Source organism: Lampetra fluviatilis, chromosome 10, assembly GCF_964198595.1.
Source record: "Lampetra fluviatilis chromosome 10, kcLamFluv1.1, whole genome shotgun sequence".
NCBI classification, from domain to species: domain Eukaryota; kingdom Metazoa; phylum Chordata; class Hyperoartia; order Petromyzontiformes; family Petromyzontidae; genus Lampetra; species Lampetra fluviatilis.
In genome coordinates, this window is record NC_136284.1 from 4,251,570 (window position 1) to 4,266,666 (window position 15,097).

General features: G+C 51.4%; 1 protein-coding gene across 1 annotated transcript; it reads right to left on the reverse strand.

Moving 5' to 3' along the window:
- Positions 1-1,395: 1,395 nt before the first annotated feature.
- Positions 1,396-8,290, reverse strand: LOC144934300 (homeobox protein DLX-5-like). Its single transcript, XM_078859975.1, has 3 exons — positions 7,576-8,290; positions 6,421-6,617; positions 1,396-1,869 (listed from the first exon to the last, which is right to left on the reverse strand). The coding sequence occupies exons 1-3, from the start codon at positions 7,931-7,933 to the stop codon at positions 1,396-1,398; spliced, it is 1,029 nt and encodes a 342-aa protein (XP_078716101.1). The 5' UTR covers positions 7,934-8,290.
- Between the last annotated feature and the right edge of the window lie 6,807 nt (positions 8,291-15,097).

The window sequence follows — 15,097 nt, forward strand, 5'->3', positions numbered from 1 at the left end:
ACTTCATGGCCAACACCAGTAACGATTATCTTAACCGGTCCTGGGCCTCCCCTAGATCGACTCAGCCTAAAATGAGTACCTGGTGCGGTGTGTAAACATCGCCACTCCGAGAGACAAAGGCGACCGGGCGTGGTGCTGGCCAACCACCCCTCGTGTGCCGTGCCGGCCTTCATAGGTGTTCGCTAATCGCACTTGTCCCAACAGTATATTAAGGCTATACAGGGGATCTTTGTCTGTGTTGTATGCTACGTATGGATGTTGTATTATGATTGAGTGTATGTATGTGCGAGGCAGTGTGTGCGTGTGTGATCGTGTGTGTGTGTGCATGCGTGCAAATTCGTTGGTTGCTGTTGTTGTGAATGCGTGTGGTGTGTGTTTTTGTATATGTTTAGCTATGGGTTGTGTGTACACGCGTGCGTGCGTGTGTTCGCGCACGTGTGACGATGTGCGCGTGTGTGACCCATACCCAATGAGGTTCGTGCACTGGTGCATGATGCACGCGCAAAGCTGATGGCGAGATGCCGCCAAAATATTTACAGCGATATTAGAATTTTTTTTTTTTAGTTTTCTTGAACACAACGCGAAACAAACGTTCACGGGAGCGACACTGAAATTCAATAACTTATATATATGACACTGAATATATATCAATAGTATAGAGGTGGGGTATAATGATATCGTTGTAGAGGGTTATGTACAATTCTGTGTTTATATTTAATTCCGTATACCTTTACGTAATTGTTTTGTTTTACCATTTTTTGATCATCATCATCATCGTTCTTGTTGTTGTTGTTTCAGCAAATATTGCGTTGTTGCAAGCTTTGATAAATTAGAAGTGTCGTGTGTGTGTTGTCTATAACCGGAGGAAGGCACTGCGAAGGACAGCTACAACAACAATAATAATACATAGAGTCTCGACCCCGAGAGACTGACAAAGTCAACGTACGAACTCCTCCATTGTCCCTGAAATATCTACGCTGTTTTTTTTGTCTTCAACTGATGCACTTAATGCGACGACCCAACGATTATATATATATTTTTTAAATTACTCGTTGGTGGTAAGTAAGTGAGTAAAAAAAACACAAATGCGTCTTGAAATGTCACGCATTTGAAGCTTGCACCAAGTCGGCCTGCGTCTTTTAAAAAAATTCGCGCGGATTTTATTCGGATTGTCCCCGCCGCGTGGCAGCAGCAACATTAAAGATGGTCGTCGTGGCGGTGCAGGTGGTCTCGTGGTAGTAGTAGTAGTGGTGGTGGTGGTTGGTGGTGGTAATGATACCAACAACAACAGGACGTGTTGATCCAAACAGTTTCGCCAGTCGCGCAAGTGACGCCCGTGGCTGCTCTGTCGCCGCATCCTCCGTCTCCTCCCCCCTCCCCCCTCGCTCCGCTTCGCTAGAACGCGGCGGTCGCGCTCACGTCGATGTGTGGCGCGTGCAGCAGCGGCGGCGGCGTCTGCTGCTGCCCGTACGTGGACGGCCCCTGCAGGTGAGCGTGCCCCCCAAACCAAGGGCCAACCGGCGGGTACTGAGCATGCAGCTGCTGCTGGTGCTGCTGATGATGCTGCTGATGCTGCTGATGCTGCTGATGTTGCTGCTGCTGCTGGTGCTGGGCGCTTTGCATGAGCACGGCGGAGAGCGCCGTGCTGTTCGCAGGGCTGGGGCAGTCCCAAGGGGATGACGCGGGGCCCAGGTGGCCGGGGCCCCCCGTGGTGGACGACGGGGCCAGCTGGTGGCCCGGCGACGGCGGCGAGTCGCAGGCCATGGGGTCGCTGCTGGCGGGGCTGGCCTGAGCCGGCGTGGGCATCATCTCGCCGTGCTTGCCGATCTTCTTGAACTTTGAGCGCCGGTTCTGAAACCAGATCTTGACCTGCGCTCCGTCCAGGGAAGAGACGCGGTTCCGGGTTAGACGTGGAAGGTGGGAGATGCTGCAGACAGTGATGGATGTGATGCCAATCGCACGAACGCACGAACACCCCTCGTTGTTGGGGCATTTGTCATTAACGAGCAGTTATGGCCGAAACGGCTCACGAGGGGCTGGTATGGTCAGCACCAAGCCCGGCCGCATTTGTCTCTCCATTGTGGACGGTTTACACGCCGCACCAGTTACTCACCTATGGCTATGCATTGACCCAAGGCTGGTTGAGATCGTTAAGATAATCGCTATTGATGTTCGCAGCGGCCGGGAATCGAAGTGGGGTTATCGGGTTCGTAGTGCAGTGCGCTAGGCACGACCCCCCCCCCCCAAACAAGACAAAGATCCCCCGTGTAGTCTTAACAGACTGTTGGAGCAAGTGTTGTTAGCGAGCACCTATGAAAGCCAGCACGGCACACACATGCACACACACATGCACACACACGCGCACACACATGCGCACACACATGCACACACATGCACACACGCGCGCGCACACACGCGTGCACAGACACACACACACGCGCACAGACGCGCACACACTCGCACACACACGCGCACACACATGCGCACACACGCACACACGCGCACACACACACGCGTGCACACACGCGCACACACACGCGCACACACGCACACACACACGCGCACACACACACGCGCACACACACACGCGTGCACACACGCGCGCACACACACGCGCACACACACACGCGCACACACACACGCGCACACACACACGCGTGCACACACGCGCGCACACACGCGCACACACGCGTGCACACACGCGCGCACACACGCACACACACACGCGCGCACACACGCGCACACACACGCACACACACACGCGCGCACACACACACGCGTGCACACACGCGCGCACACACACGCGCACACACACACGCGCACACACACACGCGCACACACACACGCGTGCACACACGCGCGCACACACGCGCACACACGCGTGCACACACGCGCGCACACACGCACACACACACGCGTGCACACACGCGCGCACACACGCACACACACACGCGCGCACACACACGCGTGACTCGATAGTTTCTGCTCAGTGTCTAGCACTGAGCTTTGTGGCTCATGACAATTCCTTTCTCAACGCCAAACCAATAACACCAGCATACACACGTACACACACACACAATGTATAAATATAATAATAGGAAAAGTAATGATGCACCCGGGATATGTGTTCCAATAATTGTGGAAGATGGTAGGTGTGAAAGGGGTTATTGTTGTTGTTATATGACATTAGCACTTTTATTTTTTGCCCACTCCGAGTGAAATATCTCTCGCTCTCTGCCCACCAAAATCCGGCGACAAAGGCCGAGGAGTCGTTTAGGATTCAGCTCAAACAATTACTCACAACCCGAACCACAAACCGAAGTTCCAATGAACAATTAGATACGGAAATTACTAAACGTACACACAGTGAACTCCTAAAAATATGTACAGAAGTGTCCTACAAAATAGAGGTATTACTAAGGAACTAAACTTATATATATGATAGTGTGTATAAAATAGGGGTTCAGAACGTGGTTTCAAAATATTACACGATGTTTACAATTTAAAAATACATTACATAACTACCGCAGCCAACCGAGGTTGGCTACATACGGTGCGAAATAAGTTCAACATACACACATGCAAGCAAGGAAAGGCCCACGAAACTGTATAACTAGTTTTCAGAAGCGACCTGGCCACAAGTGGTAGCTCAACGAAGTGGCTTATCATGTGGATATTTATAGCAGCCAAATACCCAAAATGCACGTTTCTAAACGTGGAGGGGAAAAACCAGAGGACAAGGAGAAAAATCCACGCGACCACGGGAAGAACGTGCAAACTCCATATATACCGGCGTGAGGGTCGGGAACGAACCCACGACCTCATGTATACCAGGCGAGGTAGTTAACATCTCGCCACCGTACAGCAGAGCTCCGCTGAGTCTCGACACTGTATCTTTCAGAAAGCTCGCCTGCCGCTAAGGTGTTTGGCAAATCCCATTAAATGAGTTTGATTTAATTGTGGCGACGATAACTGATTTAACTTCATGCGGAATTAAAGTAAAGCATGAATAAATGTGTGTTACTCTCAACATCCTGGTTCGTTCATGGTCGCTCAAGTACATGGCGAGGAATCGCGGTCTCCGTGGATTATGATTCGCATAGTTTGTGGCTAAACGGAAGAAACAAAACCATGAATCATTAATGTCTCCCATTTAAAATGTACAATGCAAAAATTATACTTGCAATTGCCGCCTGAAACACGCGCGCACACATATACGCAGTCTCATACCCGCAGTCTCATACACACAGTTTCACACACACATATATATACACACACACAGACAGCCCTATGGTTGGATGAAGGGCCTCCTCGTTCCGTGTGGGTCGCGGGGGAGGGTGGTTCTATTTCGCCATACTTCACCACAACAGTGTCAGTGCCGATTGGTGAACGCGTGCGGGGAGAGCGTGGGAAGTGGTCGCATATAAAGTACAGTCCAACATCTTCTTGGTTCTTTCGGTAAAGTCACGTAGAAGGGAAATAATAAAATAATAAAAATAAAACATAATAAAATACAATTCTCACGACGTTTCGGCCACAACGCAAGCAGCCGTCCGCAGGTGAAGACCAGGTCTGTCGGGGAGACAGCGTCTGAATTCCTTCAAAATCCATTAAGACGCTGTCTTTCCGACAGCCCTGTTCTTCACCTGAGGACGGCTGCTTGCGTTGTGGCCGAAACGTCGTGAGAATTGTATTTTATTATGTTTTATTTTAATTATTTTATTATTTCCCTTCTACGTGACTTTACCGAAAGAACCAAGAAGATGAATCCCTGCAGTCACGAAAGCTTTACATCGAAATTTACAGTCCTACACTCAATGGATCTCACTGGCTTCAGAAACGACCGAGTATCTACGACAAAGTCACGTCCAGTCCTTACTCAACCCGCTGCTGAATGGAGGTAACGCCAGGAGTTGTCTGGTCACATTTGGGGCTATTCAGCCCTCACTTTTACATCATAAAAAAAACCACACGTCTCCGTTCATAACAACAACGACGAGTGTGTGCATAACGACGCGTGGCCGCACCTATGACTCCATGCCCAGCCACTCATCTCGACCAAGCCCTCAAACTCCCAACCGCAAGCTCCATTTAACAACTCTACACATTCGCCAATACCATTGCCCTCAAGGGAAAGCGAATATACAAGAGGTGACGTTTCGGGCAATGACCCTTCTTTGTAGCACGTCGCATTGCGTCGAACCTACGACGCATTTCTATGAGAAAAAGCCCTAGACACCCTTTGGCATTCGAGTAGGTTCAAGCAGCATTGGTTTGAGCGAGCCCGGTGCAGAGTTTGTCTGTAATAAACCAAAGCTGCTGGGGGGAAAAAAAAAACTCCCCGAAGGACGCGGGGCCGATGAGATGTGTAAGAAAGTGTTATTTTGTTTAACGTGGAGAGATACATATGGGGAGGAGGACGTAATATCTGGGTTATTTATTCTTGTCACCGTTCGGTAGGTGGCCTCGCCGTTTGAAATGAAAGCTATTTTTATTTTACCAGGTAAGGCCGACCGAGCCATATAGTTATTTTCCAGACGCGGAAATGTATAGCAGCCAAATACTCTAAACGCGTGATATTGATTCTAAATGTGGAGAGGACCCAGAGAAAAATCCACGCGACCACGGAGAGAGAGAGAGAGACACGCAAACTCCAAATATACAGCGGCAGGCGTCTGGGTCGGGATCGAACTCACGACCTCCTGCATACCCGGCGAGGTAGTCAACACCTCGCCACCGTCTTCCACCCCTGCCGCACCTCGCTCATCCCGCACACCGCGCTCGGTGACAGCGCGGCTCGTTCAGAGAACGCAACAACAACAACAACACAAATGACGCGAAGTTCGAGGCATGGCGCCTCGACCCAGAAGGTACGCGTGGGGTGTGCGCGCATCACCGCGGGGCCGGGCGTGTCGCCCCCCTCCTCCTCGTGTCCGCGGGCTGCGCTCTGCGCGAGAGCCGCTGTCGTAACGCAACACGACCTCGTTACGCACGCCAACCGAGCAGTGGCCACTTCGTGTTACGAGCCGAGCCCTGCCGAATGGGGCCTCGCCTAAAAGCCTGACTCAACATTACCGATGGTTTTCTCGCGCGGTACGTGGTTTTATACGTCGGACGCCACGGGAACACGCGGCCGGCCGACTGGCTGACCACGGCAAAGGCAAAGGATTACCCCAATACACATAGCCTTAACAGACTGTTGGGGGCAAGTGGTATTAGACACGTGCACGAAATGCGCTCATCCTAAATAGGCCGTTCGCTGACAACGCTCGCCCGCCTTTGTCTCCCTCGTGGCGACGTTTAACACACCGCCGCCAGTTACTCATTTGAGGCTGAGTCGACCTAGGGGAGGCCCAGGACCGCAACGCACACCAGCACACACACACACACGCGCATGCGAAATGTGTCACGCGGGGGCACCTGGGTCTGCGTGACTCCCAGGGAGGCGGCGAGCTCTGCGCGCTCGGGCAGAGCGAGGTACTGAGTCTGCTGGAAGCGGCGCTGGAGGGCGGCCAGCTGGAAGCTCGAGTAGATGGTTCGGGGCTTGCGAATCTTCTTGGGTTTCCCGTTCACCATGCGCACTCCGCTCTCTCGCGACGCCTCTTCCTTCTCGTCCACTGCGCACGGAGGGAGGGCGAGCAGGAGGGGTAGAGAGAGAAAAGAAAGAGACGCGCACACACACACAAACGCGGTCATCATTTGCGAACAGTCGTGCGCGCTCAGTCATCGTTTGAGCGGCTTGATCGAGAGATGGAATGACACGAGCGAGGGATTGTGTCATTCCGTCTTGATATCGACTAAGAGTATCTGACGGCGGCTTGGGGGAGACATTCATCCAGCAGTGGATTGATCATGTCCCGAAGATGTTAACGATTATGAAGACGGCTCAAGAGCGAAAATATATCTCATCCGTATCAAACATCGACGCTCTTCCGTGGAGGAAAAGCAACGTCTTACACGGTACGCTGTGATGTTTTGATATTCGCTCAAGGGCTGCCGATAAATGTGGGGCCCCCTTTGAGCACTGTAACACAGCAGCGACCTACGCGTGGTCATCGCTTGGTGCGCGACAACTGCCCAACGGTCCTTGACTAGAGCGGCGCTCTTACGTCGAGCGCGTGTCCGCCGCCGATCAATCCGACTGTCACCACGCGTCCACGCCGCACATCTGCTCCATCACGACGACGATGGCGCGCGCGAGCGCTTTAGTAACACGCGCCATAACGTGGTTTCCACATACGTGCAAACATACAGTCTAGGCGTACACACAGTATGCATACGTCGATTAAGGTAACCCTTGATGCAAAAGGGTACAGACCTCTGGTAAATTCATCAATCGATCAAGCAAAAAAATAAACCTTTAAACACGATCTCATCTCGCTGCGCAAAAGCGTTCGTGGATGCCACTGGCTCATGTCAACAGCGATGATGATGGTGCCGCTGTTGCTGATAATTATGTTGATGATGACGATGATAGCGATGATGATCACGATGAAGGCGATGATGACGGTGACCACACGGGTGATTACGATCACCATTGTGAACGCGGTTCAGTTTGAAAGATCGGTAACTCACCATCCTCCGTAGCCTTGGGTGGCGCGCTCTGCCCGTACGCCTCGTAGGCGCTACCAAAAACCCCGTACTGGTGGTAGCCCTGGTGGTACGACTTGTCAGCTCCCTGGAGCGGCAGCTGGTAGGGGTAGTGGTTGAGAGGCTGCTGCTGCTGCTGCTGCCCGTAGGCCGGCGCGCAGTAGGATCCGTAGCCAGCGTAGGCGCTCGGAGGAGAGGGGTAATAGCTCATGCTGGAGTCCGTGGATGTGGACTCGGGGAGAGTCGGGGATGAGTGCGCCTGGTGAAGCCCGTAGAAGTCGGCCTCTCTCTTCATGAAGTCCGGCCGCAGGTCAGCCGAGCCGCAGTCGAACACATCCGTCATGTTAGACCGCGGACTAAGGCGAACGGCCTGGCGGGTGTGTTGCTGTTGTTGTTGTTGCCGTAGACAGGGGTGCTGCGTTTACAGGTGTGCCGTCTCCTAGGTAGAGCTGCCGTGCCTGCTTGCTGCTGTTGCTGTTGTCGTCCGAAGATCCGGAGGTGTCTACGCAGACTCCTTCCTGGCGGACGGATCTTCAGCTGGGCGTGTATCTTCTCCAGGTGTGGCCGCGTGCAGGTGTTCCACCTCCTCCTCCTCGCTCGAGGTTCGCTCTCTTCGCAGCGCGATATTCTTTCTGTCGACGCGTCTTCTCTCCAGGTGTGCCGAAGGTGTCCCTTGCCCAGGTAAAAGTGCCTCTTTTGTACCTGTCGCCTGCCCTCCCGCTGATAGGTAAGTGTGTCTGCAGGTACAACAGGTGCGCCGGCCTGGCCCCGCGCGCTCAGGTGAGCGAGCGGAGAGAGCCGGAGAGCACAGAACCTGTTTTTTTCTCTCCCCCCCCTATGTCTCTCTGTATCTCTCTCTATAAATATCTCTCTCGCTCTCTGTGGCGCGCGCGTGCTGGGTCCCGCGGGCGCGCGCCTTTTATGCGTGGAGACTCCGCGCGGGGGTCGGGCCGGAGCCCCATTGGATAAGCCGGCCCCAAGGTGCACGATGCTGTACCCCCCTCCCTGCAGCCCCGTCCCCTCGCCCTCTGCGCCATCCCCTCCCTCCCTCTCCCCCTCGAACCTCCTCCCCTCATCCCCTCCCTCACCACTCCCCGTCACCATCATCATCATCATCCACAACCGGCCGCAGCACCTCACCCCCGAACACAAACCCTGGCCTCACTCAGCTCTCACCACCACTCACGATCACCTCACAACCACCTCGCTCACCCCCGCACCCGTGACCAAAGGCTACCTCATCTCTCAGTTATCCCTCACCACACACCACCACTCACAGCCACCGTTCACAACCACCTCACTCGCCACTCACCAAACCCTCCCTTTCCACCTCTCTGAGGTCTTCGTCACCACTCCCCCCATCACTCACACGATCACCTCACCCCGTAACCTCATCACCCTCACAACTCTGCACGTTGGCCCACTCACAAACTCGGACCCACGATAACAACACCAGCTGCAACCATAACAACAACAACAACAGATACAACCATAACAACAACAATCATCTGAGATGTATGCACGTTCCAACTGTACGCGCTGGAATATGTTGTCCAAATGCACACTGACGCCTCCTCCTATGGTTGTATAAGACTGGCAAAAATATATGTTTAATATCTTGTACGAAAACACACATTAGGCACAGCAAGTTCTAGGATACAGATTCAGACGCAGGCGCTATCGATAGAAAGGTGCTAAAATGTACAATTACTCAGGTTCAAAATAACACGGGTATATTTGCCACAAGTGTCGCTATACAAAGCGAGCGGTGTTCAAATTCGTAGATAATGCCCCGATGTATGGGATTTATATTAGAAGCAGTAGCACGACCTAGGCCTATGAAACCAGGCCACCTCCGTTCGAGCAACAGTGGCGGTTGACATCTGAGCGGGTTTCGTGAAAGTCCTCCTCCACCGACCCGCAGTGGCCAGGTGTGATCAGAAGACTCCCAAGACTGACCGCACAAGTTGAACCTCAATGTGCCCACTTTCTGCAACGACACATAGGTATAGAATTCGTTTTATGCAACGTAAAATCGTACGCTTGCATTTCATTAAACCCGAATATGTAAACCGGTTTTTTTTTGCACACAAGAGCCTCTGCGAAATAACCTGGCGAAAAAAAACGAGTTTCCCAGTTAGAAACACATATCTTGATTGTCAAGTCACAGTTTAAGTGAACTATAGAGAACAAGGTGATATATGTCGTGATAATGAATGATAATTATAATTGTTCAAATTGTAATTATCCAGCAGAATCCCGTGATCGTCACGAATGTCAACCCTGGGATGTGTGGCGAGTTCTTGTTTAAAATAGGGTCGAGAAAAAGATTCCAACACGGGGAGAGAGTTCACAGAGAAATCTTGTTGCGCCCGGCTGATGTCACAAAAAGGCGTTGGACACACACGCGTGCCGTCCTGCTGTTGCCAACTAATGTACAGATTTAACATTCATAAATCTACCCCGTCGTTAATAACAACAGTAACAACAATACTACGTACTGTGCAGACATGTTATCGATCCACAGCTGGATAAGGTCTTCGCCACGTCGTGCGGGGGGCGAGGTGTGTGGAGAGGGCGTGAGGGGGGGCGAGGTGATATGACCATACTTCACCACGTTTGTCGCCAGTGCGGGCGAGTGAGTGAATGCGTGGGGCATAGACGTTGGAGCACTGGGGTGGAGTACAACAGTGGATTTTACCGGACAACCCCCCGCTACTGACACGGTCGCTCCGCACAAACAGCAGCCTCATGACCCTATGCAGACTCATGGCTCTATGTAGGCTCGAACCCTTGCTTAGCTTCCGAGGTTTGGCAAAAAGCTGGGCGCATTCCAGGTGATTTCATCATTGGCCTATGACTTAACCCAGTTTCTGAAATAAATAATTAAAAAGCCCATAAATGGCCATACACAAGCGGTGTTTAAAAATACACGGCGGTATTTATGATCGATGGACATGTTAGGTCGATGACTGCCTTCACTCAAAGTCAACGATGAGTCCGTCGAGAACAATATAGGCCGTTCTCGAACACAGGGTTCAAGGAAGGGTCTTGGTTAAAATAAATACATCACGCAACAGGCTCGCAGGATGATAGATTAATATGATTATTATGGTTACATCGCAGAACCGCGAGAGGCGGCGGCGGTCGGCGGCTTTGGGGAGGGGAGGCATTCATCCAGCAGTTGATCGAACATGCCAGTCTCCGGTGAGAGTCCTCCACACTGTACGCGTGTGTACGCAACATACATGTCGATGAACATGCGCACGCGCGCACATCCACGTCGCCACGTGCGGGTGAACGCACGGAGTGATCACCGCGACCTCTGAAATGTCGCGTGGATTATTAAAAACAGTCGTGTATCTCTACATATCTGCCGCCTGTTTGGACTTAAATTCGACGAAAGGAAACCCCGCGCATTCGCATACGCAAACAAGCATTGCCCGTGTAGACATCACGAAACGAGACGAGTTTTTTCAGTCACAAACACCCACAGCAATAATAGTATATTAGTAACAATACAATCAACGTGTTTCACCCGTTTACCAATCCAGTGCTGGACATAAGTCCACCGCACGCCGTGGTGGTCATGTCATGTTGGGTGAGGAGGGGGGGGGTCGTTGTTTGACCATACTTCACCGCTCTGGTCAGCAGTGCGAGTCGGCGCACGCGTAATTTCGGTATAGCAATGAATGAATCCGGTAATTTAATAGAACCACGAGGCAAATCAAATCACGGGGGGTGATCGATTCACGCGCTCAACTTTCCCTATCTTCGTCCGCCTGATGTAGATGCAGCGCAACAACTTCAACTTGACGCCCAACTGAGTCAAGACAGGCAACGGTGTCACGAGCAGCGTAGTGGATCGTCGCTGCGACGTATCGGGCGTTGCGTCGTTATACGTCTGATCGTCTATTCTGGATGACCGCAGACTTGAGAGATGGTGGGTTTTTTTTGTTCGGTCCCTTTGCACTATCTGGCATCCGCATCTTGGCCATGGTTTGTGCTGACGCGGTTTCAGGGCGAGCCGTGAGCTTCGCTGGAAGATCAAATTCCCGGGGATCTCCTGCGTTGGGGCCTCTCCCAGCAGCGCGGCGTTGTGTTTGTGAGTTCTCGCAGCCAACGTCGCTGTCGCCGTGAGGCCGGCTGAGTGGTCTCGTGACGCCCGTGGCTGCCGCGTGCCGCTCGGCGCCCACCAACTGCGTGTCGCCTCTGCCCCCTGCTGACGGCGCTGGGGATAGCGCCACGCACCGCCAGGGAGAGAGATTGCGACGTTGAGTTACATCGGTGGCCTAACCTCTCCTCGTGCTGGCTGATGCTGACGATTGCCCCCCCCCACACCCCCCCCGCTGTCAATCACGTGTAGTCCTCTGTCCCAGGATGAGCCCGATTGTAGAAGGCCCGGGATGATGATGGGCAACAGTGTGACGGCCCCTTCTGGTAAGGAAATGTCATGGGACCACGTTTTGTGTCGCTACGAACCCGGCCACGATTATTACATTTTTGGCAAGTGGGTATCAGCACCGGTCGTGTGCTCCTCCTTTCCCCTCCCTACGCTACCCTCTTCCCATTGTTGTACTGTACATTGCGCCAACGTCTATGCTCTCCCACCTTCACCAAGCCGCACTGACCAGCGTGCTGAAGTATGGTCAAACACCTGCCATGACCTACCTAACGTAGGGCGGCATTCACCCATTGGTATTGGGACACGGGAGCTATGCACTTTTAAATCGAGATTGAAAAAATAATTTCTTCAGAATCGATTTTTGTCTATAGTTTGTTGTCCTGCCGCACCTCCGATTAGTACGGTTGACGAGGTACGGCGCCAAAGAAGTTCAACATACATACATACATTGGGTAAAATCACGTATGTAGACAAATAATAGATCACGACGTTTCGATGGCAACACAAGCAATCGTCATCAGGTGGGACAACCACAGCAATAAAAAAATCTGCTAAAGTAAGCCTACTTCAGCAGTTTTTTTCTGTGGTTGTCCCACCTGATGACGATTGCTTGTGTTGCCATCGAAACGTCGTGATCTATTATTTTTCTACCCACGTGACTTTACCGAAGGAACCAACGAGTATGGATTCCTGCAGTCACGAAAGCTTCAAATCAAGATCGATACATACATTGATTGGTTGCATTGCTAAATCTTGCATTAGTATTTGTTTCCTTTCATTGTTGCTAGCGGGACATTATAACCTGCCGGTTGGCTCGGTGGCAGAACGAGCGGCTCGCATCTGGAATTTTGGCCCTGCAATGGAAAAAAAAGAGAGACAGCTTCTGTCATTTTCATCTTCACTTTCCTCCCATACTGGGAGCACTAAAAGTAATCCGCTTTCATGTAATAAAATGCCAAGCTAATGTGTATTGTGAGCGGGGTTTCTATTCTGTGGAAATTATATATTCTGGTGAAATAATTACATGAAAATGAGCACAGATTGAAAAGGTAGAGTAATTTTAAATGCCCCTTGGTCAGTCTCATTCTGTATTCGTTACTTCCACTGCTTCGGTGTCACTTTCTACAATTATTATTATTAGTAGTAGTAGATGTCTTCCGAACTTCTTATTCTGCCGTTTCAACTCAATGCTTTTTGTTGCACACAAAAAAATTCCGTGTAGCCAGTTACCCAGCGAGTTTAGGTGGCAACGGCCCGCAGCCAGAGTTACTGCTGGTGTGGAGAGGAGCCCAGCTAGCAGCCAGCCTTGAAACTCGAGACATGGATGATTTTATTATTTTTTGATACACTGCACATTTACTGACTAACTGCATACAGCGAAACTTTCAGTCGATGTCACGACTCAGTGGTCGGGCGTCAGAGAGACACACAAGTTCAATATAAAATTAGCTTTAAAGGAGAGAGATATATTAACGGACCCATCAATGATGCGCCACACGTATCGCCTACAGTTAGCGCCTATGTCTTGCTGATGTTTAAATGCAGGGTGGCCACCGTGATGAGCTCAGCTATCGTAGCAGCAGTGCGAGAAGATGCATCGTGACATCGAAGGCAACGGCGTGGGTAGGCCTCCTTCATCCAGCAGTGGATAAATTCGAGACTGATTTATGATGATGATGATGATCAACTGAAGAAAAAAATGAAACGTTGCCAAAAAACAACGACAGCTTTGTGAATTAAACAGATAAATATTTGATTATTTCAATGCCGGACACAGCGAAAACTCAATTCTTTAGAGCTCCTTTTTGTGTTTAGTGTGTTGTCCTTTTCCCGCACCTCCGATTAGCGCGGTTGGCTACGTACGGTACGAAATAAATCCAACATCCAAACATTCACTCAGCCGTCGATGGCAAGAGCACAGAGGACAATTACATGCCGTAGCCTCCAGCGCCACCTATTGGAACAATGCAGTATTATCTTTAACTGCTTTGATGGCAAAACAATAATATTATAATAACTAGCCTTACTACCCGGCTTCGCCCGGGACTAGGATTCACCAAGCCCGGCCGCTTTTGTCTCCCCAGTGGCGATGTTGACACACCACAGCAGTTACTTGTTTGAGGCTGAGTCGACCTCGGGGAGGCCCAGGACCGGTTCAAATAATCGTCACTGGTGATGGCCGTGAGCGGGAATCGAACTCGGGTCGCTGGGTTCGTAGCGCGGCGCGCTAACCACTACACTACAATGCGTTACGCTTCCACGTGCACGGGTCACGTGACAGATGTGACGTCACAGCTCACTTGTGCAAAAAATATCTGCATTATTGACCTCCCCCCCCCCCAAAAAAAATATATTTTAACAATTGTTGCATGGTGTACAGTCTGGAAAGTACCCACATGGCAAATTTCAAGTTTGTTGCATGTCGGGAAGTACGCTAAACATTTTTAACAGACACACACATTCACAACTTTGCCTTTTATACATATGGAGATTGCGTTCATTATACAGCAGTGTATTTCACGCGAACTGCATCTCGCAATACTCACTAAGCCCCGACACATGGAGGTGCGTGCATGTTTAGAGGTTTTGGGCCAATCAATGATGAGTGTTTATTATTGACGTGTGGGAGCAAACCGGAGAAAACCCAACGCGTGCGAGGGGGGGGGACTCTATCCCCTTACAGATGGTGCACGTGGAGTTTTAGTCCACACTCCACTGCACCGCATTCTCCTGGCAAGCCAGAGAACGGCACCTCGACGCCCAAAAGGGAACAAGAGTCGTGTGACATCGTGCGCGCGAACCGCCAACCCTCGCCTCCGCAGTGCCGGCATGGCAGGCCACGTGCATCATCAGAGGAGACTTGAAACGCGGAGGCAGATTTAACGTAAGAGACGAGAGGACCATTGATAAACTTGCCATTGGAGAGAGAACAAGGAAGATGCAAATCAGCACGGCTATTGCGTTAATGAAGCCGCTTCGAAATAAGATTGTGACCTCGGTGTCCGCGTGAACGCGTCCCACGTGACAGACGGCGTCAATTGCCCAGCGTGCCACGTGGGACGAGTTCCTTTGCATTTGAATGGGGAGCAAATTGGTCGTCGC